The following is a 26276-nucleotide window of genomic DNA, read 5'->3' on the forward strand; positions in this document are numbered from 1 at the left end:
CATCCCTGTAAAGATTATGAACCCAATCTGGTACAACAGGGACAATTTTCTCCTCATATTTTGCTGAATAGCGATTACGTTCGCTTTTCTACTTTGGCACTTTAAAAAAAAAAAAAAAAAAAAAAAAAGCTGAAATAGGGCAGTTATAAAAAACCCGGTCCGCTTTAACAGTAAAATGCAATGGTTCAAAGCCAACCTCCAGTGCCATAAAATGCGTTATTTCGCTCGCGTGCAGGAATTTATTATTTTGCTTTATTTTATTTTTCTATATCTTCAAGGAGCAAAAATGCGCATTTTTTTTTTAATATGCCCCTTAAATGAAATAGTGCTTACTTTTTTCCATTTGTTGAAATAGCCATGTTGATAATAAGAAAAAAAAAAAAAAAAAAAAAAAATTCCCCAAATGGCTAGGATACATCTACATGGCGGTTTAACCAGTCTTAGGAACCAATTCTCCCGTTTGGAAAAAATACATTCACCGGTCCTATGTCCTACACGCCATCGACATGGAAACTCTGGTTCTATATAGTTTACACAGAAGCTTCCATAAAAAAAAAACTTAAACGGTGCACCACGTTGTGTATATGTATTTCATAGGCTGCAAAAAATGCTCCTTTGGTGGTGGCAAAAAAAAAAAAAAAAAGTGGGGGGGATGAAATCCGTTACCATTTTCACAAATATGATCCATTTATGCCTCATCATGTGGGTACCAAACTTGTATCGTCCCTTCCTGGATCCGCTGTTGGAAAACCATTTCTGATTTAGTCTAACAAACGCGCTTCTTTCTTTTAATGTGTCATTTCGAAACGTTTGCATCAATATGTCAAATGAGTGCCAAGGGCAGTGTTTTGTTTGAAGCTATCCACAGGGGCCAACAAAGAAGGGGGCATACAAAAGGGGACAAAAACACCTACGTGGTAAATGACTACGGGGGGCATGTCATACGCTCCCTTTGTCTTTCCCCTTTTTGTTTTTAAGACGAGTTGGTAATATTCAGCAGAATGGTACATAAATTGTATCATTGTCAAAAGGGGAGAACTGAAAGGCAAATGGGGACATGTGCTTTTTTGTTTTTAAGTCCAAAGATGATCAAGCATGACAAAAAAAAAAAAAAAAAAAAAAAAAAAAAAAAAAAAAAAAAAAAAAAAAAAAAAAAAAAAAAAAAAAATGCACATAAGTAGTAAATCATATCGTGTGAAACGTACCGTGCAAAACGCTACGCGGGAGAAACGGGCAGACCGTTTCCATGCCAGGCCAGCGGCTGGCCAACAAATGAACTGCACCATGGGGGGGAGGTATAGCCAAACTGGGTGGGCAAATTATGGTTACGCACATCATAAGTTAAAAGGGGGATAACATAAGACGGCACGGCCTCTTTCACACCGTAGAGCCAAGTGTCAATCCACGGCCAACGTCTTAGCGAGGACCCTGCCCCGACCACAGGAAATGTCACAAATGATTTCGTCATTAAAGAGTTTCGAATCAACGAGCGTGGGTTCGTTGTGATTTTTTTTATCGCTCAGTGCCAAACAAGAGGAGTTGTATTTCCCCCAAGAGTACAATTTATTGTCTGAAAGAAGCATAGAATAATAGTAGGTATTTCCGCCTGCCTGTATTTTGTCTATATTTTTTTTAATGATGCTATTTTGGTAGAGGGGACTTAGGGTTATTGCTTTTGGTTCGAGCCATGCCCTGGAACCCCAGAAAAAAATGACGTTATTTTCTGAGCAAGCAATCATATGATTATCACCACAAGCAATAAATTTGATCTTAATATTTTCCATGTCGAAATATTTGACCTTGTTTGGGTATACCTCATGGGAGTACAAATCTCCTATGCTATTTTCTATGCCCAGTTGTCCATAGTCATTCCTGCCCCACACGTAGACTTCCCCATCAGTTGACAAGGCTGCAGAAAAACTATGACCACAAGAAATTCCCTTAATGGTGATATTATTACTAATAAAAAAATCGATTTCTTCAAAAAATAATTGATCTCCATGGTTTCCTTTACCTAATCTACCAAACTCCCCTCGTCCACATCCATACACCTTGCCATTTTTTGTTAATGCTAAACTATGTTGGTCACCACAACAGATATTTACAAACTCAGAATCATCACTCTTGAATGATTCTACCTTTTTGGGGGTACTTAAATTCTGCTTGTTTCCATGCCCTAGTCCGTTTGCTCCTTTAAAAAAATTCCCACCCCATCCCCAAGTATATAAGTTATTATTTACATCCACGGCTACTGTGTGTTTAAAACCACAACATACATCTTTGAATTTTACATTTCCTTCAACCTTCACTTCCTTTGGTGTTAAGGTGTATTTTTTACTTTTATCATTTTCATCCTCTATAGATCTTCCTAGCTGTCCTTTGTCGTTCAAACCGTAGGTGAATATTTTCCCATCGACTATGAAGGCTGCATGGTTGCATCCAGCCGACATTTTTTCAATTTTTACATTTTCAAAATTTGGGACCTTCTCTGGCATTTTGTTTTTCTCTCCAACTTTTACGGAGGAAAAAATACATTCGCCTGAGCACCCCCACCTCCATAGATTGTATTTCTGTTCCTTTCCCTTCGCGTGGGCGTCATTGTGCCGGTCGTTTTGCCTCTGCTCGGCCTTTTTCTCCACCCTTAATTTGCTGCTGTAAAACTGCACGTCCCATTTGAAGAAGCGACTTCTTCTCCTCACGATGTTTTGAATGTTTTGCATTTTCACATCTTACGCAGTGTGTGTGTGTGTGTTGTTCGGGTGAGACTCCGCGGGGGGGAAAGGAAGCGGTAAACGGAGCAGAGAGACAACAACAAAAAAATCTTTCGCTTGCGTAGACACTTTTCTGGTGCGTACTAGCTGTGTTACGTCTGCATATGCATTCCTTATGTGCGTTATGTGTGGGGAAACGTCTGGCTTCCAGAAGGTCCGTTCGTTCTGACTTGGTTTACCATCACGCGAGAGATGCCGCTGTGTGGGTGTTGCTTCTACAGATTACCCAACTTGTGCAGCAAAAAATTGTATCTTCCCATGTGCCTACAAACGGTTGCACCTTTCTCCATTTAGAAAATTCAATTGAGGATTTTTCTCACAGGAGCTAACTAGGTTTTTTTGTTAATTATTTTTTTTCCAACGTTGACTTCACCCCTTGGGGGAATTGTAAACATGTATACTAAGGCGACGTAAACACGTACCGCTACAAAAAATAGAGAGCAGCTTCTCACCTGTTGAGAGTTTTTTTTACTTAAAAATACAATACACTGGGGAGAATAAAAGGAGAAAATAACAAAATATAAAAATCTACTAATAATGTTGAAAAAAAAAAAAAGAAAAAAAATGCACCATAATTTTCTACGAATAAACAAAAAAAAAAAAGAAAACTCTACAAGGAACGTTGCGTAAAAAAAGTAAACGGCAATAAGTTATCACTGTGTTGCTTTTTTTCCCCGCCCTTTTAAATAACCCTAATGTAGTGCTCTGCAGTGGTGCGTAGTATATATACATAATTAATCATCTTGCCCCCCTACCGACACAAATGACACACAAATGCGTTGCAACATACAACTCGGGAAAAGGTGAAAAAGGGAATGTACATATTTTTTCGCATATATGTCACATCCCCGGTACGCAATGAGATGCAGCACTTTACAAAAAAAAATTTGGTAAAAGTTAAGCGTAGAGAAGACGAACATACATGTAGGCACACAACTAGCACACAGGTTCGATCGCATGGCTGACGCGAAAGAACACACACGGGGGAATTTCTTCTTTTGTAACGGTGTTTCAAACGTGTCGCGCAGCTTATGTCAGTAGGAAGAGCAGGACACTCTGGACTCATCTCAAAATTGGGATTAAAAAAAAAAAAAAATACTCTTTTTTTTTCACATATGTGTGCAGGGAACTGAACTAGGCGACAAATGCTCGCCAGTACTTTTGGGTAATAGTTGGAGTAAAATTTCACGCATTGGCAAGTTGGAAAGCATGCTAACATAACCTTCTCAGGAAGGAAAAAAAAAAAAAAAAAAAAAAAATGGCAAAACTTGCTAATCAAATGTCCATTTATTATTTATTTTATTCACTACTATATTAAGGTTGTGATGTAGCCGGGTTGGCATTTTGCAAGCAGGGGAATACAGACACAACTGTTTCCAGAAGTGCGTTGTGTGGTCCCAAAAAGAGGTAAAGAAAAACACACAACAGTGAAACTCGTGGAAAACGTGAAAAAAAATATATTTATCAATTTGCCCGTGTCTGTCATAGCCGCCAAATCACATCCAGCGTGGCGTCAAAAAAGAAGCCCCTCATCCATCATCCCTGGAGAGGTTTTAAAATGCTACCAACATGCCTTGACAAAACCAGGGAAGAACATTTTCTGTATGAGCGCACGAGCTTGGTGTCTGCACAGACCGAAGAAGGAGTAATATCCGCGAGCTCTGCCTGCGGGGGGAAGGGAGGCACGCATATTATTGTGTTTACGCTGTGTAGGAGAGGTAGGAAAAATGGATATATATGGACATTTTTTTTTTAGCTCATTTTTGCGTGTATTTATATGCGCATTTTTCTCGGCTTCCCTTGTTCACACGTACCTGTGATCGCACACCTGTTCCGGAACCTGACAGGGCAGGAGTCCCTGGGAAGGGAGGACAACTTGTACTTCCAGTACACATATTCAATAGGGGAGGATGCTTCTGCTATGTATTTTTTTAGTAGCTGTCTTTTTTCCTTGTATCTTTCAATCAGGTACTTCCTCTTTAAATTTCTCTGAACTTTTGCTTCATGTCTTTTGATCACTGTGTACTTGTCGTTTGGGTCCAGCCTTTTCTTCAAATGCAATGGGGTTATTTTTCCTACACCACTTTGGCTCTTCCATCTTTTTGCACCATACGTTGTGGAGCCATATAAAAACAAAAGGAGGGGACATTTCTCATTCGTGCGTCGGGTCTTCTTAGCGTTGGTTAAAACCAGATAAACGAAACAAAATTTTATAAACTTCAGCATTTCACATCTTCATCCGTTGGGGAAATTACGATACGTACCGTGTGGTGTGCTGCTTATGTGCGCATATTTGTGTGCGTACACTTGTGTGCGGGGGGATGTTTGGACCAAAGGGGAGGCCAATTGCTGAGTGTGTCAAGCGCATGGGAATGAGAAGCCTCCTTTCGCATGCCAAACTGGTGTGGCACTGTTTTAGCATGACTCAGCAAGTACACACATGTGTATGCAAGTACATATGGGCCTCATCGCTCGGAAAGAGAAATTCCTCATGTTCGAGCTTCTTCTGTTGGCACATCGGAGGAAGAAAAAGTCCCTCACACTTGTTCGAATAAGGGATATATACGCAAAAGTTCTGTGATCTCAGAGGTCACATTTAAGATGTTCCCAAATGAAAAAAAAAAAAAAAAAAAAAAATGTTCCAATCTGGCATGCCTGAAAAATCATTTTGAAATACTCCATGCTATATTTGCCAGTTCATAAGTGGAGAAAAAAATTGGTCAATTTTGGAGCGAGTGTAAAGTAAAAAAAAGAGCAATGCTGCGTTGTGGGGGATATCCAGGCAGGAGTTTCCTTCCCCTTTCTCGGAGTGGATAACATTTTAAAGGCGGCCACATGTGGAGAATATATTTTATTTTTTTTTTTTTCTTTTCAGAGTTTCCCCTTCCGCATAACTTCCAAAATGTAGGTTTAACAATAAAAGAAGTTTTTAAAAAAAAAAAATATTGCACATAGAATTCATACATTTTTAAAAGACGAAAAATAATGTAACGATGCAGTTAGGAGAAACATACGCTATGTATTACATTAATAAAAAAAAAAAAAAGTGACAAGACAGACGGTTTATAATGAGCGTGCTCCTCATAGCCGAACGTTTATAATGGACACTTACCCACTGAGGGGCTCATATTATAATGAAGCAATGGCAATGGCAGTGGCAGAAAGGCACGCAGTAGGGTTGTAACTCGCGCAGTGTGTTTTGTCCGCGGGGGATGGGCTATGGGTGGAACGCTGCACACATACAATGAGAGACGTTACAGGCAAATAATATGATCAACAGAATTTTTGTTTTGATTAACCAAGTGCTGACGCGGATTCATAATTTCGCGATGTATGGTATTATATTTGACGTACTTTGGAGTAGTGCAATTTTCTATGTGCTCCAAGGAGGCCTTATTCATTCGATTATTTAAAATGTCTATGATGTTGCTTTGAGCACTATGAACTTTATTGGAAGGGTTCTTTACACCCACCTCATGATTTTTTTTATTTCCCCCACCACCACTACTACAACCACTTGTGTCGTTTACCAAATTGTTGAACTTTTTTTTTATGTCCTTATCATAATCGAGAATATTGTCTGGCCTGTTGTGTGCATCCACTTTTGTTCCGGTTTTTTTTTTGTACGTCATTTTTTCACGTATTTTTCCATCCCCTAAATTTGCACTATGGACCAGTTTGATGTCTTCGTCATTCTCCAGTTGGTACTCCTGCATATGCTCATTTTCAAATTCTGAATAAAATGGCTCATCAGGCTGACTATCTACTGTTTTTTTTTTCTTTTTTTTTTTTTGCTTTGACGAAATGGGATAATTCACATTTGGTTTTCTACTTCCATCAGAATTGGCTGATTTGGAAGACTCATCATTTTCTATATTTTTGAATGACTCGCATAAACTTTTTATTTTATCGATTCTCTGATCGCATCTGTCCTGTTCTCCTTTCATTCGTGACTCATCAAGTGGGGATATATCGGGATGGTTGGATATTGCACCGTGTATGTTGATTCTGTTATGCGTTCGTCCCTTTGTCTCGGTTATATAATTAGACCGTTTTGTGTGTATTTGGTCTTCGTTTTTTTGTGCGTTGTCGTTATCTTCATCTTCCGAATTGGCGTAACCGTAATTTTTATCGTCATCGTCGGATGTACAAGCCGAAGGGGACCCTTTGGGCTTGCCCATTTGACGGTAGGTTTCCCCATCAACGGGGCTGCTCACACGAGGACAGGCATTACCTACTCCTTGGGCACCATGCACGTTGAACGAAACAATCGATTCGATTATTTTATTCAGATTTGCGAAGAAGTTTCTAAAGTACTTGTCTTGCTCTCCGATCAGTTCGCAGCACTCGTTTTGTTTGTCCTTCTGCGGGGGAAGCGGGCACGAAGCGGAGCGGTTAAACGGGGTAGAGAGAGCATTGGGACAATACAAGGGAGTGTACATTTCATCGCTTTCACGCAGAATGAACAGGCGGGGTACATCCCCAGGGACCACCCGTCGAGCACACTTACTGCGTAACCCATGAGCGCATTCACTTTGTGGCTCAGCTGCTCTAACTTGTCCTTGTAGCTCTTTCCATTTTCATAAGACTGGTCATAATTTTTTGCTAAGCTTTCTAAATTCTTCACCCTGACAGTAAGGATGTTTATTTTTTTGAGCGATTCAATGTTCACTGAGTGCAGCCTTTTATTTTCGCTGTTCAGGAAGGTTATTAAATTTTTAAGCTCCTCCAGAGTTTCGCAGTCGTTTTCTTTTAGCATGTCCTGGATGCATTTCTTTTCGACTTTTCCTTGTCTTTCAGAGGCTTCTGCATTTTTCTTCATTTTGTTAGCTCTTCTCTGCGTTCGCGTGAGATGTTTCTTCTAGGGATGATTAATTCTTTTTTTTTTTTTTTTCCTGCCCTTCACGTCCAACTGCTACAGCTTAATCAGGATGTGCTATTTTACCTAACTGAACGGATTAGCGAACGGGGTAAGGAACGAAGGAGAAAAATGCTGTGTAGTTTGCCCCTTACCCTTGTTCATGCATTAGTGTGCATATGTTTAGGTGGGCACAGATGTCGTACGGGATCCCAATGTGCAGTGCGCCCCGTGATTTATACTCTATGTCCTATGCGTAAAACACTTGTGTCATTCCTGCTTGTCCCCTTTTTATGAACATTCCCATGAGACGAATTTATCCGAACCCTAAGCATTTGCAATTAGGTAAAAATGGGGTGCGTTTAGTATAAGGGGAAAAAAAAAAAAAAAAAAAAAAAAAAGACACCCATTTGTGAACCCCGCGGTGAGATGAACTTTTCAGGTATATATGAAATAATCACCTTTTTTTAAATATAAACCATTTTGATATTAACAGCATTGATGATTGCGTACTTGTGTGTGCTTCCGCTTCTTACTTCTATAAAATATATCTTTTTGTCCACCTACTTATCCGCTGCGGTACCAGCATGCTGACCCCCTCACAAACACTACATCCACACATTAGTGGTAAGAAAGCATGAAAATATTATTACACTCGCTGCTGTTTTACCCAACCTGTTCATGTGTTCTAAATGGCAACAAGAAAAAAGGAAAGATGTCATAAGACAGGGAAATCGAACAAACCAAGTTTCCACTCCTTCGTGTCTGATTATTCTAATGTCGCTGATTGGGGAGGTGTAGAGGGAGGACATCATAAGGAGGATGGTGCTCGAATTGTGAATGGTACTATCTTTTCAAACCAACTGGAAGAGAAACATAAAAAAGAACGAGGGGAATTTCTCAATGTTGGGAAAAGTGAAAAGAAATGCGCGAAGGAAGAGGTTGTCCAACTTGTTAAAATTACTGATGGTGTGCAGAATGGCTATGTTAAGGACAGCCCATGTAAATTTAAGCCAAACAAATGCAAGAAAAAAATAAATGTCACAAATGTGAAGATAGAAGATAACTCAAATGATAAAGTCGAAAAAGAAATTGACGTAACCGATTTGTGGAGCTATTTAAGTCACGTGCACAACTCAGAGGGGAGCAGGTTGAGGTACAAAATTGGACAAATAATGGACAAGCGCAGTGCAAAATGTCAGGCAGAAATGGAAAATCACGCCCATGGGGACAGGGACATGGATCCATCCAATGGGGGAAGCATAGACAAATTTAATTATGAAGAATATAAACACATGGTCAAATATATACTTCCCAGCATGGCGGAAAATAAGATAAAATACTCCTGGTGTGTTTTGAAGAGCAATTTAAATTGCGAAGGGGAAGAAATAAATTATAAAGACTTTTCCCATTTTATTAATCTCAAGGGGGGGAATGATGAAAATAGCTATGTAAACAAAATTGTGTGCAGCAAGTTAAAAAATAAAATGCTAAAGTACAATTTTAATCCAGAGGATGTGAAGTTAAAAACAATTAACTATATTGACAATGTGAGGCTGAAGGCTTCCGAATTTTCCAAACAGTTTAAGGAACTCATATCAGAGAGGGAGCTAGCTGATTTGTTCAAAGGTAAAGACAAAATAAAAATTGACGAGCTGGAAAAGTACGTCATGGACATAATGGAAGAACGGGGAAAGGATGTTCCTCATATAAAAGGGGGACAAAGTGAACCCAACTGTGATTATTCCCACGAATCGGAGAACAAATCAAAAGGAACAAAAAAACAGGAGGGGTTGACGAAATTTAACATGAAGGCTTACATATCTACCCTGCTGACTAACAAAGACCACGAAGTGTCCGTGGATCACTTCATTCAAAATTTAAACATCGACTATGAAATGTTGAATAGTCAAAACAAAAGCATAAAAGATGCGTACGATTTTTATTCCAGAAATATCCCCCCCTCAGAAGTTGTGGGGGAGTTATACTCGGAAGAATTAAACAAAGACGAAATTAAAAGGGCAAAATTTTTAATCGAAGAAATAGACTACTCGGTGAGGAACAATTTCAAGTCAAATTATATAAGCACAAAAAAGGAGAAGACGAAAACGGATTCGCAAGTTTCATACTTATCCATTTACGAAATTTTTAAACATCTAGACATGGACAAGGATAGTTATATAACGAAGGAAGATTTACGTAAAAGTTTCGAAAAGCTAAAAATTAAAGATATTTCAAATACGGATGTTGACATACTGCTAAAATATATCGATACGGAAAAGAAGGGGTTCATCAATGTAAATGATTTTCTGGCAAATTATCAACTTGAGGAGAAGTCCATGCTCAACTGGATTAAAAATACCAACAAACCATATTTCGAATTCGTTAAACATTTACAGAGGGAGAGATATAAGTCTGGTAAGGGTGGTGCTCGCGAGAGGTCCTCCAGTGAGCATGTCCTAAACAACAGAAATGCCAATATTGCTAAAAAACACGACGATGTAGTGGCCAATTACAACTTAGAGCTGGACCCCTTTTGCCCCTCCTATGTTATAAGAGAGAGAATACGGAACAACTTCATGCCTAAGAAGGAAGACTTCTTAAGCAAGCACCTGAATGCCACTCGATTCCACTTAACGCAATACAAAAATACCAATAACCTTGTCCAACCAGTTGAAAATTCAGACCTCTATATGAGTGAAAATCATAGGTTTAAAACGACCTATAATTACAGTTACAACAAGTAGTGAGATGTTCGCACGCACAGGGGAACAGACACTACGTGGATTAGCACACTGTTCACGGTGAGCAGCAAAAAGGGATTTCTTTCTGTTTTTTGAATGCAGCATGGTGACCGTTGCGACGGTGCAAACTGCTGTGAATATGGGTAGGGCACAATTAAGCATGGTATAAACGCACAGTACAGTGTAGTGCTGCAATACATTCAAGTGGATCGAACTTATCTGGCGCGATTGCTCAAGTCACACCAGCGCCTTTCATTTGCGTTAATATCTGTTCAGGGCACACTCGACTCGTTTGCCGTAATATTGGAAACAAACATGTAGTGCATCGATGTTCAGTAAAATACAGGGCGGACTTTTTCCCTGTGGATCCTAGATAAGTCTCCCCTTTTTCGTACCTACAGCTAGTAGTGGTACAGTTGCGAGCGGTCACACACACATCACCTTTTTAAATTTTGAATTTTTCCTATGATTTATTTTTTTAATTTTTTTTTTGTAACTACAAACGAATTATTCTCCAATCGAGACAGTCGTTTCATTCCACGCACCCATTTGATTAACCTTTTTGTTTTTAAAGAAATTAGCGTAAGTACAAAAATGCGTATTTTAAAGCGCTGCTGGAATCAAGTTTGCAGGTTAATAATGATCGTTTCACGGGGTAACATGTTGTATGAATGGGTCAGGTAAAAATAAAAAAACACATTGTAAAAACGTCGCAAAGTTGTACAACGAGTTTGTTCTTAAAAAGGAAAGGTCAAACGTGTGTTACTGCAACAAATATTAAATATAAAAGACAGAAGAAATTAAAAAGAAGCATATCCAAAAATATGAGAACTTACGAAAGAATAAAAAAAAAAAAAAAAGGAAATATTAAAATGGTCAAGAGGCCACTTTTTTTTTTTTTTTCTTCAAGGGTGGGTTAAGTAAAACGATGCATATATATATGCCTGCCCCGTTAGTTTTACCACGATGCAAACGCATCAAGCACGAAATTTCATGCACGCGGGAACAGGTGTGCAAAAATGGCATATATAAACATTGGGGGCAAGTTCAATGCAGACTTTTCTGCCTACAAGATATTGCTCCTCATCGCAGCGGCGAACACTATGGGAAAAGAATTGCACGTGGAACGTAATAGCTGCTGGTGTAATAGAACGGTTCCACTACGGGTAGGTAAGTCCTCACTACTCGTTCTCCTTCAACACATTCATACTTTTTTTTGCCTGAACTTTTTTTCAATCCTTCTTCTTTTTCACTCCCTTCCTTTGAAGATTCGTCTTTTAGCTCTGGCTTATCTTCGTCCTTTTTCTTTTTTTTATCTTTGATTACTTTTTTATTCGATGCGCACACCATGGCCGTTTCGGCTGGGGTGTAATAAACATAGTAATAGTAATATGGGTAGTAGTATGTCTCTGGGGTCAAGGTGTATTTTTTCGTCGTTCCGAAGCAGCCTGTGGATTTAGAGCTTACGACATATTTCCACGTCATGCCTAGGGGGTAGTAGTACGTGCTTGCTGGTTGCGGTCCTGCGAAGAAGAAGAAAAAAAAAAAAGGGAATATGTACAAGTGTATATGTGCGAATGTTCACGCGCGTTGACATATTTTACAACGAAAAGAGGCATTGGGAGAAATGTCCACATATTAATGACACGCGAACGTACATATATACACACAGAAAATTTTTTGTTCTTTTTCTGTTTAATTACTTAAATAGACGCAGTCATATGTATCTACAACTAGAGGGCTCATTATGTTCGTTTCGTTGGTGTCTACTCTCTTGAGGTGTGAAATTTTTGCTCGCAGGGATTATTGCTATACGTATGTATGTTATTGTACATATGAATGTATATTGCGTACAGGGAGAATTTCGCCGAAGGAGTTTTTAAAACCAATGTGTGTACATAAAGTTTCGTTTTTGAAATCTTTGTTAAGTGTTTTTATTCTGTTGTTTTCAATTTAATGTTTAACACGAATGATGTTTTTTTTTGCTTTCTCTGAATTAATTTTTAAATGTCTTTGTGTGTGACTGCCCGTATGATCACGCTTTTTCGCATTCGCCATTTTTTTCCCCTTTAATTTTTTTTTTTTTTAATGATTTAATGTGGAAGGCAAATAAACAAAGCAAAATATCATTTCAAGCTCAAAGGCTCTAAAACAGCTGCAACAGTTGTACATATGTGTGACATCCGTGCTGAACAGGGGGAAAATGAGGCTCCATTTCGCTTGTTCGTTGAATTTTTCCTTACATACATTTTTTTTTTTCCCCTATTTTGGTTAATCGAGCCCTATGCTATCTTTGATTACTCACACAGTTTGCATGCATGAGTGTGAAAAGGCCTTGTCTCCCATAAGAGGGAGAAGAACAATTTGCGCTCACCGATCTATTGTACTTCGCTTTGTTTTGCTTCATTTTATTTTTTTGTGGAAACGTTAGCTTGTTTTGCATGTAACGTACTGAGCATATAACGTATGTCCTTTTTGTAAACATTGGCCCATTCTCACATGTCCATGTTTAACCGTGCAAAGGAGGGAAAACATTCCAAGTGATCCATTTGTGCGTTTCTGCTCATTTGTAGCAACTGTTACAGGGGTGCCACAGACAGGGGATAAAACAGCCTACGTCACGGAAAAAGTGTGTGCGTACATGTGGCGCATTAATTTTTTTCTATCCCAAAGGGATTTAAATGTGTGAACAATATGGTCATAAGAAAAAATCCCCTTAAAATGGCACACGTTAAACGTTTTACCTGCATGCCCATTGCGCAAATTTAAAAAAAAAAAAAAAATGAAGCTCACTTTGTATCTGTTTAAATGGTAATCACTAGAAAAATTTTATTTCTCTATTTTGTCATAAAAGGTATAAACAATAGCTGGGCGGTAGGTTTTCTCGGTCTATAAGTGTGGCGTCGCTTATGGGCAAAGTGTGCTGCTCGTTTGTCCGTTTTTTTTTTTTTTTTTTTTTTTTTTCTCCTCCTATTTTGCGCTTTAAACATTTGCACCTTTAAAAAATCCTCGATTCATCTTTGCGCTCTCACTTTCGCCTGTTAATGTACGCGCTCTTAATTTTTTCCTTCCAAAATGCTTGCCTTAAAATTTCCCTTTTTAAATCCCAAAGTGAATTCTCAAAGACGTCACGTCCTGTGAGTACAAAAAAAAAAAAAAACAAAAAACATAATAAAATAATAAAATAACAAAACGCAGATTTTTCTGCGTTCGTAATTTTGCGGGAGGATGAACTAAATAAAAAAAAAAAAAAAGGCCTGCAGTGGAAGGTTATGTTTAAGTGAGCCTGGCTTGGGGGCTTGCCTATGTACATGCGTGTCCAGACATGCCAACGTTACGAACCCATGTCTATGCACACACACGCGCGAACATCTCTACAAACAAGCATACGCATGCACGCGCAGTGCGTTGCCTGGCTAAGTGAGCATTACAATGCCAACTGAAAAGAAAAACCTTGTGAATAACGTGATTTATCAGTGCCATGGGAAATTAAAGCTGTACATAACAGTAAAGCAAAGAATTACCAACCATGGTGCAGTAAGCAGGGAACTGGAGGAACTGCAAGAGGGTTATAAAAAGTGTGTAAATTCGAACTCGGCACGGTTTCGCCAAGTGAAGTGCTACTACGATGGTGGTGCTAATGACGATGCCAAATTGGCCAGCTGTGCTGACTGCTCCAGCGAGGATATAATAAATAAAGACATAGTAAATGGCTTGTTGAGAAGCCACGCAGAAAATGGGAGTGGGTGTGTTGTCTCCTTTATTAGTAACGCGAACAAGTCGCACACATGTAAATACAACAGCGACGGGGTTAAAAGGAATGACCCCCTTGACAACCCTAGCGATGCGCAAATAAAAAACTTGGTAGATATTTTTTTAAAAAAAAACAGCGAACAGAGAAGGTACTCATTAAGGTATGGCTGCCTCAGTTCACCCGTTTGGCATGACCTTTTAAAGAATTACTGTGGGCATGGAGCGTATTACCAAAAAATAAAAAGTTGTACTTTAAGGAGAGATGAAAGGAATGTCAAAGGCAGAATTAAAAGCGAAAAGGGGAGAAAAATAAATAGTCCTCCCCTGAGTGAATTCAAAAAATTCAGAGAAAAAACAACTCCAGTTGAATTTTCAGACCCGCAGAAGTTGAAGGACATCCTCGACCTTGCAGCAAAAGAGGAGAAGGCCGTCAGGCAGGAGGCGATAAAAAAGGGGGAACATTTCTTGTACACATTAATCAGCATACATGTTAGCAATGCACAAGGAGAGGATGCGCTTCTTAGCGATTTTGTGAGCGATGGCGAAAGTGACACAGCGGGGAGGAACAATTTCTTCTTCGTTAACGTTTATTGTGGCGGGCACGGTGAAAAAAAACGGGGAGATGGACAACTGGGCGACGAGGGAGAAGACGCTGATGGGATTGAAGCGATAGAATTGAATATGGCGCTCGCTCAGTTGAGCAACTTCGTTAGACAACCCTTCACAGGGGATGACCCCCCAGTGGACACTGCACATTTTAACAGAGTAGCCAAAATGATATGCGAGATTTACTGCAACATGGCTGATATGCACCTGAAAGTCTGCCTCAACATGTGCAGGAATTCCGGTGTAAAGGTGGAGGATAAACCGATTTTTAACTTCCTGTGCTCGGTTGATGCCCCCTTGGAGGAATTTCTCAAAGTGCTCATAAAGCATGTAAAGAAGTCCCAAATGGAAAGCAGTTTGGGGATAGAAGAAGAACATGGAAAAGACGGGGGATCCCCAGAAACGGAGGAAATGGCACAAAAATCGGAAGCGCAGAAAAGGATTGAAAATGTTCTATTTGGTACTATCCCCTTGGATGAACAAACCAAATCTGATTTAATAAAAGAAGTGATGAATTTCCCGCAGGAACACTTGAACAAACTCACGTCAGTAAACAAGACGCTGCAACATAATTATACCTTTTTTAAAGAAAGAGAAAAAAATTTGCAAAATAGCATTGCGCGCATAGTGGAGAAGCAGAACGAAATGATGAAATATTATCAGGAGGAGGAAAAAAAACGAAAGGATGAAATAATTCAAATTCTTCAAGAAATATCATTTGTTAGTGAACAAAATATGCAAATAAAAAATGAGATAGAAAAGCATAAAGGGTTGAATTTGAAATATGGGCAAATCGAGAAGGATAGACAAGAGGAGCAGTTGAAGAAATTCCAGTCAGTTGATACTATCCTGGACAAGGAGTTCGAATCATTCCTCAAGTTTAGGCAGGAATCGTTAGTAAATACAGAGTGGGTTGGGAAAAGGGATAAAAAAGGAAGCCGTGATGGGTCATCGAACAACAAAAGAGAAGAGCGAACTGCCTGTGAAGCTAACTCCACATCGGAATCTTCCATAAGCGACATCCTCAAAAAGCAGGAAGAGCAATATTTAAAAAATTTAAACGAAGCGATAAACCATGCGGAGAAAATATTTGGGGAAACTCAGGACGTGAGGTAATCATGTAGAGAAATTCCCCCGAGTTTTGTATCCCCCCAACAAAAATGGCGTGGAAAATGAGGGACTTTTTTCCGCACACAGATGAACAATGGCGCAGTAGCTCCAAAAAGGGAAGAGGCGCATCCCGTTTTTGTGAACAAAAGATTGACTGACGTGTGCTGTGTGCACACCTGTGAGGATATATTTTTTTCCCCCCCTTGCGTATTACATTATACATAATACATTTTTTTTTTTTTTCCGCTTCTGACCTTGTGAACCTTTCAGAAAAAAGTATGACGAGGCCATACGGGAGAAGGCGGAGTTGTTTTCCATTTTAAAGGAGACCGCGGTGAAGTTTAACGAAAGAGCAAATTGTCTAATGAACAATTTTAAAGGCACAAAGGGGTTGAAGTTGATAACTCCCATAGAGGACAAGTGTGTAAGCTTTATGGAAAAATACGAGAGGCAAAACTTAGTCATAAATAATGACATGAGGGAGTATAAGGCCCTACTGGAGGAGCTACAGACTCGTAACTTTAATGACACACAGCTGCGCTGGATTTACAGGATGAGTTCTTTGTCCAAGCATTTTTAGAGGCATCCGAGTATGCATGTGGTGTGAACTGCGGCATGTGCAAGCGCAGAGGTGAAGGTACACGTGTGATTGCTTATGCCACTGCCTTGTTGCGCGCACAAGTGAGGGTTAACGAACGCTCAGGGGGGGAAGCCCCACAGAGGCCATTGAAAGTTGAAAAAAGCACAATGAAGGGGATCCGCCAAAAATTGTCTTATAATAAGGGGGGAGCAAAAGGGCACAATATTTTCATTCGTAGTGCTACCATTTAGTCGTAATTCTGCGATTATTTTAGTGGTGCATTTTTTGGCTTTTTTTTTTTTTTTTTTTTGCTTTAATTTTTAACCGTTTTTTATGGTGCATTTTTTTTTTTTTTTTTTTTTAGACATTTTCTTTGTAAAGGCGTAAAAAAATACATATTTTTTTTTTATGTACTCCTCTTTGAGGGAAAATTAAAAACTTTGAAATGCTAAGCGGAAGTGTGCATGCTTTGCATTGACATATTTGTTTTCACTTTTTTTGGATTTATTTCGAATTTTTTTTTTCGTTGTGTTTGAGTTTTTCCAGTTTGCAATTTTTTTAGACAGTTGGTCCTGCCTCGACTGCGACCCATTTTTTCCGCTTTATGTTTTCTTATTAATAGACACGTATACATGCATGGAAGGAAGTATGCTCATGAATACGTATGTGCGGGGAGTAGCGTATTTCGTTCCATACATGTGTGTATACAACAGTGCATATGCCCAGCAGCAGATTTATTCACGTGCTCAGTTTGTTCAGTTCCGATCGCTTTTGAGGGATACATATAGGAGTCCCCTCAGAAGCAACAACTTATATCTGTGATTTTTTTTTTTATTTGTTTTTCCCTTTTTCTTACCTCTTAAGAGAATATTTACGTTGGCATGACTGTTCCTCTATTGGCATTCCGCTTGTGCAGTAGGGGGGGCACTCTAAAAAGGTGCTCTCCGGAATGAGCACATACAGCGTCCCCTACGTCTATGTGTATATTTACGATTAAGCCTGTATGAACATTTGACCACCTCATCCAAACCTCAAGTGCCACAAAAAAATGAGCAAGCAGTATCAATTTGGCTTGTATGAAAATACCATGAAAGGACAACTCAGGGATTACGAAACGCATTCAGACGTTTCTTGCAAAATCGGATATAGCGACTCGGAATCGGAAGGAGTGGCGTCTATTAAAGATGTACCATATTATGCATACAGCTATAATTTGAAGAATTCTAAAAAAGAGAAATTAGAAAAACCCGTATGGAAAAGTATCTATGACATTGAAGAGACAACCAAAAATTCGTTTTCCGATTATGAGTACAACAAGAATGAACAGCGTGACAGTGAAGTGGAGTCCCCAAGGTTTGGAAACACGTCCGAGGAGGAAGACACAGAGGAGGAGCTCCATCAGAATGGGGAAAAACAATCATATGCGGAAGATGAAGACAATGAGGAAGGTGTCCAATTTGGAAAAATGGGAAAAGGGACTCTGATGAGAAAAGCCAACCAAATGGAGGACAGTGAAGAAGATGACTGGGGACAGGAACAAAGGGAGGCGGCCAGTCATCCTCAAAATGTGTATTCACTCATGAAAGGAGATGGTAAAATAGGAGCACTTCCTTTTAAGGAACCATTAGGGCGCATTTTCAATGAAGGTGCACACATTTCCAACCATCTAAGTTATAACTTTAGAAAAGAATTTGAAAAAAATATGTACAACAATTTGAGTGCCTTTAACAATGCCCATAATAAATATTCTGTCGACGATGGTGATGATGCGTCCAGACATTTCCTCAAGCCCAAGACATTTAAGGACAGCAACGGGTTATTTGAGGACTTGGGTGAGGAGAACCTGGACATAGGGTTTTTGAAAAAGGAGCATGAGAAGCTAATGAAAGGGGCGGGGTTGGTGAAGGCGCAACAGGTTGGTAACACGGCGAACGGGATAAATGTGGGGAAAAGGCCAAATGACTATCCCACCCGAGGAGAGTCCCTCCACAATTCCCATACTGCCAAACAGAGTAATAAAAAAAATGTGTGCAAATTGAAAAAAAAAGAAAACACACACCAGTATGCTGTAAACAGTGTTGATAAAAATTCCTCATTATCGTCCGGGAACAGCACTTCAGATACGTATGAACAGGATTGTGCCGGCACCAGGAAGGTCCACTTTAAGAGCGACGAAATGGGCAAAGAGGGTGATGCACATTGGGGAAGCTCTGTGGGCGCAGAACAGGACGATGACGAGGAAGAGGAGGACGACGACATAAACGACGATGCACATGAAGAGGACGAAGAAGCAGAAGAGGAAAAATCGGAAGAAGGGGAGCAGGACACGGAACAGGTGACTGACGAGATGGACAACGGAACGGATGATAGCCTGGTACACACCGCCGATCCTCCAGCGTCGAAAAAACAAGGAGGACATGCTAACATGAGAGGGGACAATAATGCCCCCAATAAATACACTGAGGAAGGACACGAGCCACAAGAGAAGAAAACGGGGTCCATGCTGAAGCGAAGCGGCGCGCAAGGAGAGAACAAAGCATTGACAGGGCAACAAGACGCAGACAGCATCAATGAGCAGATTGCGAAAGAAATGAATTTTGAGTGGTGGAAGGTTAACGAAAAAACGAGCAGTCCAAACGACATAGAAAAATCACAGGAGGGACGTGAGAATAGGGGAAGGATATTAAATCGTTATGAAATACCAAAGGATATCTCCTATTATGTGCAAAGGTATCAAAGGAGAAAGGAAGGAAATAATGCAGATCTTAGTGATGAGCCAAAGAAGGATGGCCAAGAGGGGATAGAGGAGTCAACTGAGGAGGACTCTATGGATGGGCAGACTAACCCTAGTGGTTACATCAGTAAAGAGGACTTCAACGTAGAGGACATGAACCCTAAGAACATCGAGAAGGTTAATAATTCCCCATTTTTATGTGAACAAATGGGCGCAGTACACAATGCAGGAGATGCTGATGATACGGGAGAACCAGTCGGAGAGGCGCAGCAAAATGGACACGTCTTTACCCAAGGGAGCTCTGCGGCCTATTCCCCAAGTGATGGTATCAACACGTTCATGCATAATGACCAAGTGGAAGGTGTATTTGAAGTTTTTAATCAAACGAAGGAACATTACTCTAATAAATGTAGCACAAAAGGGAATGAAGTACATACAGGTGTTGACATTGGAGGGGGGGGTACACCAGTTGATTATTGTTTTTATAATGAAAAGACGGGGGACAGAAATCTTTTGAACGCATCACCAAAGGACAGTGTGGACAGGAATAAACACTCAGTGGATGGTACCTCTCCCCCCATGGACGAAATATATGATAAAATAAACGCCCATTTTGGTATAAGTAAGAACAGAAATAATTACATGCAAATTATGGCGGAGGGTGTTCATAGTGGTCATAAACATATTCGTACAAATTCTGAAGGATTACACAATGGGCCATTTTTGGAAGGAAACAAAAACGAAAAAATTGATATTTTTTTAAACTACTTAAAATGCATTGATGGGGATTCATTAAATAAGGCCTTCCAATACTTCGTCGAGAAAGAGAATGACGCGAGTGTGAGGAGGCAACTGGAGATATGCTTAATGGGGAAGGAAAAGGAGGGGACAGCGAATAAAGGCACACTGACTGATGCGCAAACAAGTACCCTCGTGTTGAGCAATCAAAACACGCAAACAGTTAGCGCCAGTTTAAAAAATGAACAAGTGCAGACGAACAGTAGGGGAGGAAACATGGAGGACAATTTTATGCAAACCGATATAAAGGATGTTAACACAAAATTGTATGTTAAGAATGAGATGATAAACAAAAAGACAAGTGTGGATTCGATTTTTTTTAAAAGTTTAAGCAGGGATGGAACATTCACCCCCAAGGATAGGGCCCAAAGTGGGGCTGTAAATGGTGAAGACGTTTCACGGTTAGACCTAATCGAAGCAAACAGAGAGCAGGAACCTCCTCACGACTCGCACATATTTGTGGATGATAATATAAATGGGGACGAATACAATGAACTGAAAAAGATCAACGAATTGAAGGAAAAAATTTTAGAAAAAATTAAAACCTGTTATGATAACATGAGCGAAAATAATGAAGAGCAGGCGGCCATCCTGATGCTGCATGATAGGAAGGAACACAATCACATGGACAGCTCCAACGGGATGGATAAAAGCAGCAATGGTTATGCTGAGCGAGGGAACAATTGCAGTTCTAAGGGGAAGATAAAAAAGAAAAAAAGCAAAGGTATCCTTACGATGGAAACATTCGAGTCTATGAAATCCTTCGAAAAAGAAATGAAGTTGTTAAAATCGCATAACGAAAGGTTAAGAAGGAGAATTGAGAAACTACATGGAGAAAAGGAAAGGCTAAAAAGTGACTATGCTAAGATGGAAAAAATTAAGGAAAGCCAAGATAGCCTTTTTCTGGCGACAGAAAAACACATAGAAAAGTTACATGACCAGTTGGATACTCTGTCCAGGCAGAACCAAAACATGCAGGGAGATTTGAAGCAGAAAGATATTCAGATTATAGCCCTGGAATCACAAATTGATTTAGATGATACACCTAGGAAGAATAATCGAGGTCATGACTCTATTGAAGAATTTGTAGAACAAACAATATGCACACCAAGCGGAGATATGACAAAGGATAAGCATCCCTTGCTCGATCTGAACAGTCAGTTAGACAATTTCAAAGGACAAATAAAAGATAAAAAAATAATAAAGGAACAAATACACCAGCTGCAAAACCAACTGTACACTTTAAAGGATGATATTAAAATGATGGAATCTCTAAGAATGGAAAATGAGAAACTGAAAAAATTGTTAAGTAAAAAAAATTCCAAACATAATGAGTATGAAAAGAGCATAAATAAGCTGGAGGAAAATATTGGAATGTTGAAGGATCGAAATTTTGACTTGAGTAAAGAAAACACAAATTTGTGTGCAAATGTGATGGCCCTATCACGTTGCGATGAGGAGATAATTGATCACTTCGACCCGGCGCAAAAGGGCACTCGTTCAGGTGGAGAACAACCACAAAATGGACAAGCAATAAAAGATTTAGAAGCACATGTTGATAGGTTGAAGCAGCAAATTTTTGACCTAAATGAAGAGATTTTCGACTTGAGGCAAAAGAATGTGCAACTGAAAAAATCGGCCATGGGGCGCAGCAGTGAAGACATACAAACGGTACAAGCGGAGGTGGAGAAAATATATGTTGACAAAATTAACTTTCTAAAAGGCAAGCTAGAAGAAAGTAAGACAAAAATTAACATGCTTAACGTATTGCTCAAAACGTCCAACAGTCAAACTACTCAGTTGAATAAAAAGGTCAGAACTATACTAAGGGAAAATAAAGCCTGGCAGAAAAAATATGAAAAATGTCTCACCTACTTGGAGAAGCTTAAGGGGAAATACGACGAGGATGTTTTAAAAGTGCAGCGAGGAAAGTCCCCATTCGTTTTGGGTGCATCACCTCAGTGTAGGGGGGACGGTTGGCTCAAGGAATCAAGCGGACAGGATGCTCTTAACGCAGATGGTGGAATAAAAGAAAATCGTCTAAAGTCACTCCAAGAAGAAATTTACACAACTAAGGAAGCTCCTCTTGAAGACGAAAAAAATGGGGAAATGGAACTTGTTAATAGCGCACGCAGGGACGGTGTATCCCCAGGACGGATGGATAGTCGCATGAGAGGAAGCTTGAATCGAACACATGCAGACAAAGAAGACTCCAATGAGGGTAAGTCCTACAAAGTTTCAAAACTGAACGGTGCAGAATCCGATAGGAACGTTTTCTTCCCCCTTGGTGAAAACTCAAATGCCAGGTTCAATTTTGATCACAACGAAAACAATGACGTGAACATAAATAACATTTTCGAAATTGATAACATCACGAAGGATATCCATCGCTTATTCTCCGATAATGAGGACAGTGTGAAGGGGAAGGGAAAAGAAGGGTTTTACTTAAGTGAAAGGGAGGGGCAGAATTACGCTGAAAAGGTTAAGACGGGGGAAGATAGGAGCACAACGGAGGGAATCTTAAAGAGTATAGAAAAAATACACGTAGCGCATAGGATAAAGCAAATGAACGAAGATATGCATAAATATATAATTCAAAGGAAAGAACAAGTGGACAATTTGTATGATAGAAATTTAGTATATCAGGGAAATCCTCATAGCAAGGGAAACATGCAAGGAGGTCGCTTAGAGGAAGGTCACACTAAATTGGTGCTCAAGGGGGAGGAAGACTTGAATGACGTCACACAGGTGGATTACGCCACAAGGGACCAAGTGTATAATCCATATGAAATGCCACAGTTGGCTCAAAGGAGCGCGCGGGGTTTCACAAATTCATCAGACCACTCGGTGCAAAAGAACGAAAACAATTTGAGAAGCGTGTTCAGGTACAAAATAGATGGTGAGGGGGAAGATGTGCAGATAGGCAACTCCATTGGGGGCGATCACCCACAAAGTCAGCGTGAAACAGTAAGCAGGATGGCCAACGTGCAGCAAAGCGGCATAAAGGAATTGAGCACCATCAAATGTGGTGAGCAGCTCATGGAGGACATTTACACTAAGGCAGATGCGAATAAGTTTCCAACCCTAGGTAGAGATATCAACCTAGTAGATGAAAAGAATGCGATGAACAACCATGTGAATGCTTTGAGGTATAATCCGTATGATTATAAAAACATGGAAGGTGGCACCACCGCATATGCAAACAGGTGGGATACTTCAATAGAAGACAGAATGAATTATCCCCATAGGATCGATGAGCCAAGGGTTGAAACAAACGGACAGGATGCAAATGCACAAAAGAAGAAGTCACACGCATGGATAATCGACTTCAAAAATAATGAAGTGTTCCCGTATGTGAAGTTACAGAATACGCTCCTAACGGATGAGGAGACATACGTGAATTCAGAAGGGGGTCACAGAACTGGTCAGAATAAGGCCCCAAGAAAAGGCCATGCTGTTCCGAAAGGTGCGAAGAAGAAGGTGAAGGCAGCAACGCACACTCAGCGGGAAGTAAAGAAGTATGGTGAAAATAACCGCATGAATAAACACACAAATTTTAGGACATTCCTGCACGAGCAGAAATGCACAAAGGGACAGTCCACCAAAAAGGTGAAGAGTAAAGAAAAGCTACACCTGCTGGTTAATAACATCTCTGAGCTAGTTAAGAACAAAATACAGGAGGAACTAAACAATAAAAACATTTCGAAGGACATACTAAACTTTGAGATTACAAAAATAAAAAAAAAATCAAATAGGTCAAAGGACAGCTTGAATAATAAACGACAGGATACCACCATCATTTTGAGCAACGATTCCATGTCCCCTTCGTCCGAAACGCTTAATGGCTCCTTGGAGGTGGAAGACGGTTACCAGAAGAGCGTAAATTGGCAGAATGAGAATGCGGCGTCTTCAGCGAATGGAAAGGGTATACGCATGCATGCAAGCACGAATTACACAGGCAGCTCCATGGATACCAATGTGGGAACTATTGGGGTAGAAGGCACCAGAGAAATGTGCGCAACGCGTCGTACAAATGGTTCAGATAGAGTAAATGCATCGAGGCAGATAAGCCATAAGTACAACGAGAGTGATTTGTTTACGCGTGAAAAGAACTCGCCCTTAGTAAGCAAAGGAGACTACCTATATGACGATTTACTGTCCACCAATTTCATGTTAAATAATATCAGCCTGAACAATGCTACATCTTTAGGTCCAAACTTTATTGGTGTCGAACAAGCTGTTCCACCCGAGTTGGTCCTTCCCAACAGTTATTCAGATAATATGAACTTATATGCACAGGCGTATAGAAATAAAAATTTCCAGTTGGGTCAGAATAGCTATATGGGGGTGAACCCTTCGAGCAGTGGGAACCACGGTGCATTCACTGCCCAACCGTTTGACTGTAACCATGTTCACGCGGAGAAGACGACAAATATGAATGAGGTCCAAATTAATCCCAATTTAAATATGAACATGGGTATGATTCATAACGGGGTAGGAGGGGATATGACAGCACATGCATCATACTATGGAGTGAATACAAGCGGCGAAAATGTGAAGACAGGATGGGGTGTAAATACGATAAGTGGTGATTACCAAGGTGTGGGAAGTGTAGCGGTAGGTGCGATGTACCCCCCCGCTGCTAACTACCCCACAAACGACAACACAATTTTCCAAGTGGAGAAGCTGAACAGCTCCTACTTGTTCGACATAAACTCTCTGAGGCCAGATGCGAACCCTCCATTTTATGATCACGCTTTTGTAAATTACAACCAGGTGGATAGAAGCAGTGTGAAGGAGGGGCATAAGGAATGCGCATTAGGCAGCAGCGCAAGCCGAAATAGCAGTCAGTTGCCCCCCCCCAAGTGCAACAAAGCCATAACACATAGTCAAGCGGAAGGAGATGATAAACCCTGCGAAGAGAATGACCCGAACAACACCAATGATAAGAATGAGAGCGGAAAGATAAAAGAATATTTGCGAGACAACCAAAAGGGGGGCCTCAAAAATACTAGGAGGTCAAAATCGTGGGACGTGCAAAAGGTAGGGGTCAGAAACAGCTTAACTAATGACACGCTATCAGCGAAGCCAAAAATGAAGACACAGATATTCAACTACAGCGGAAATAAAAATAATGGACTCAGAGATATGTCAACATATGCTGATAAAGTTCTTGAGGACATGAAGTCGCTCATCCCGTCGAATGTTAGCAGCATAATTGAGAAATCGCCGAGTGGGGCAAAGGCCAGTGGTAGTGTGAATGAAGTGCTTCCTATTAAGTGCAATTCTAATGCGAAGGCGACCCAGAGTAAGAATCCCAAAATGGGTGATGAAGGTAGGGTAGACATATTGGGCAAAGAAAATGATAAACTGAGCTGCCGCCACGGACAAGAGAGGGGCATTATTAAAGGTAGTTCTTCTGCAGAGGCCAATATGGACGGTACGACCAGGACGTCTGATTTGAGCCATACGTCACAGGACACCATTCCATCATTCCGAGCGAAGGAACAAGAAAGGGAAAACGGTGTAGTGAAGTACAACGTGGAAGACAACGTGGAACAGAACGGACATATGACAGGAGTACACACATCGAATGATGCGCAAAGGCATGATTATTTCTTAGGGCGGGTAAATAATGAGGAGGTCATGTTAGGCAAGCACTATTCTCGTGATGGATCGCAAGGGAAAAACATCACTTCATTGGAAGAAAAGAATATTGATGAACATGCAAAATTAAATGCCCATTTAGGTAGTAACATGGGTGACATAACCTTCGCTGAAATTGGGGACCTTCCATTCAACACATTTGGGTTGGATAATATGCTAAAGGGGATCCACTTAAACAGTTACGCAAATAACGGCAGCAATGTGTTTGATAATGCCTTAATTGCCAACCCTAGTTTTACAGAAAACGGCTTAACGTATAAAAGCCGTACGGAAGAAAATCATCAATTTCAGTCTGAAACTCGTAAGAGCTTAAGTAGCTTCCGAGAAGCTTTAAAAAAACAAGGCATTTTGGGTTAGAAAAATGTACATGTTAACCCTTTCCCAAGTGGGTCAACTTATGCCACATGTCCACCAGTATGTTCCACATGGCACTCACAACTTTGGTCACCTCATTGTTTTGTGATTCATTTTACCCACCTACGTTAAGCGTTTCCCACATGCGGAGCAGTTCATGTATTTTTTGAACACATTTTCGGACCTCTTTTATTTTTTTTAAGATTTTATTTTTCGTTTTTTTTTATCAGTATGTTTGGGTCACCACTGGTTTGCAGGTCTTGTGCAGCACAGTTGGCGACCGTGCGAAAATTTATCCTTA

At 40.1% G+C, this 26276-nt stretch overlaps 7 protein-coding genes across 7 annotated transcripts; 3 read left to right on the plus strand and 4 right to left on the minus strand.

The window, feature by feature from the left end:
• Positions 1-1397: 1397 nt before the first annotated feature.
• On the minus strand, positions 1398-2720 carry AK88_00113 (uncharacterized protein; the record flags this gene model as incomplete). The annotated part of the gene is made up of 1 exon (XM_012477764.1): positions 1398-2720. The coding sequence occupies one exon, from the start codon at positions 2718-2720 to the stop codon at positions 1398-1400; it is 1323 nt and encodes a 440-aa protein (XP_012333187.1).
• Positions 2721-4307: 1587 nt separating this feature from the next.
• Positions 4308-4997, minus strand: AK88_00114 (uncharacterized protein; the record flags this gene model as incomplete). The annotated part of the gene is made up of 2 exons (XM_012477765.1): positions 4308-4436; positions 4617-4997. The coding sequence occupies 2 exons, from the start codon at positions 4995-4997 to the stop codon at positions 4308-4310; spliced, it is 510 nt and encodes a 169-aa protein (XP_012333188.1).
• Positions 4998-6025: 1028 nt separating this feature from the next.
• Positions 6026-7593, minus strand: AK88_00115 (uncharacterized protein; the record flags this gene model as incomplete). The annotated part of the gene is made up of 2 exons (XM_012477766.1): positions 6026-7135; positions 7282-7593. The coding sequence occupies 2 exons, from the start codon at positions 7591-7593 to the stop codon at positions 6026-6028; spliced, it is 1422 nt and encodes a 473-aa protein (XP_012333189.1).
• Positions 7594-8321: 728 nt separating this feature from the next.
• On the plus strand, positions 8322-10376 carry AK88_00116 (uncharacterized protein; the record flags this gene model as incomplete). The annotated part of the gene is made up of 1 exon (XM_012477767.1): positions 8322-10376. The coding sequence occupies one exon, from the start codon at positions 8322-8324 to the stop codon at positions 10374-10376; it is 2055 nt and encodes a 684-aa protein (XP_012333190.1).
• A 1098-nt stretch (positions 10377-11474) lies between these two features.
• Positions 11475-12119, minus strand: AK88_00117 (uncharacterized protein; the record flags this gene model as incomplete). The annotated part of the gene is made up of 2 exons (XM_012477768.1): positions 11475-11896; positions 12077-12119. The coding sequence occupies 2 exons, from the start codon at positions 12117-12119 to the stop codon at positions 11475-11477; spliced, it is 465 nt and encodes a 154-aa protein (XP_012333191.1).
• A 1686-nt stretch (positions 12120-13805) lies between these two features.
• On the plus strand, positions 13806-16422 carry AK88_00118 (uncharacterized protein; the record flags this gene model as incomplete). The annotated part of the gene is made up of 2 exons (XM_012477769.1): positions 13806-15844; positions 16113-16422. The coding sequence occupies 2 exons, from the start codon at positions 13806-13808 to the stop codon at positions 16420-16422; spliced, it is 2349 nt and encodes a 782-aa protein (XP_012333192.1).
• A 1048-nt stretch (positions 16423-17470) lies between these two features.
• Positions 17471-25978, plus strand: AK88_00119 (uncharacterized protein; the record flags this gene model as incomplete). Its single annotated transcript, XM_012477770.1, has 1 exon — positions 17471-25978. The coding sequence occupies one exon, from the start codon at positions 17471-17473 to the stop codon at positions 25976-25978; it is 8508 nt and encodes a 2835-aa protein (XP_012333193.1).
• Positions 25979-26276: the final 298 nt, after the last annotated feature.

The sequence above is a fragment of the Plasmodium fragile genome (assembly GCF_000956335.1).
Source record: "Plasmodium fragile strain nilgiri unplaced genomic scaffold supercont1.1, whole genome shotgun sequence".
Classification (NCBI taxonomy): domain Eukaryota; phylum Apicomplexa; class Aconoidasida; order Haemosporida; family Plasmodiidae; genus Plasmodium; species Plasmodium fragile.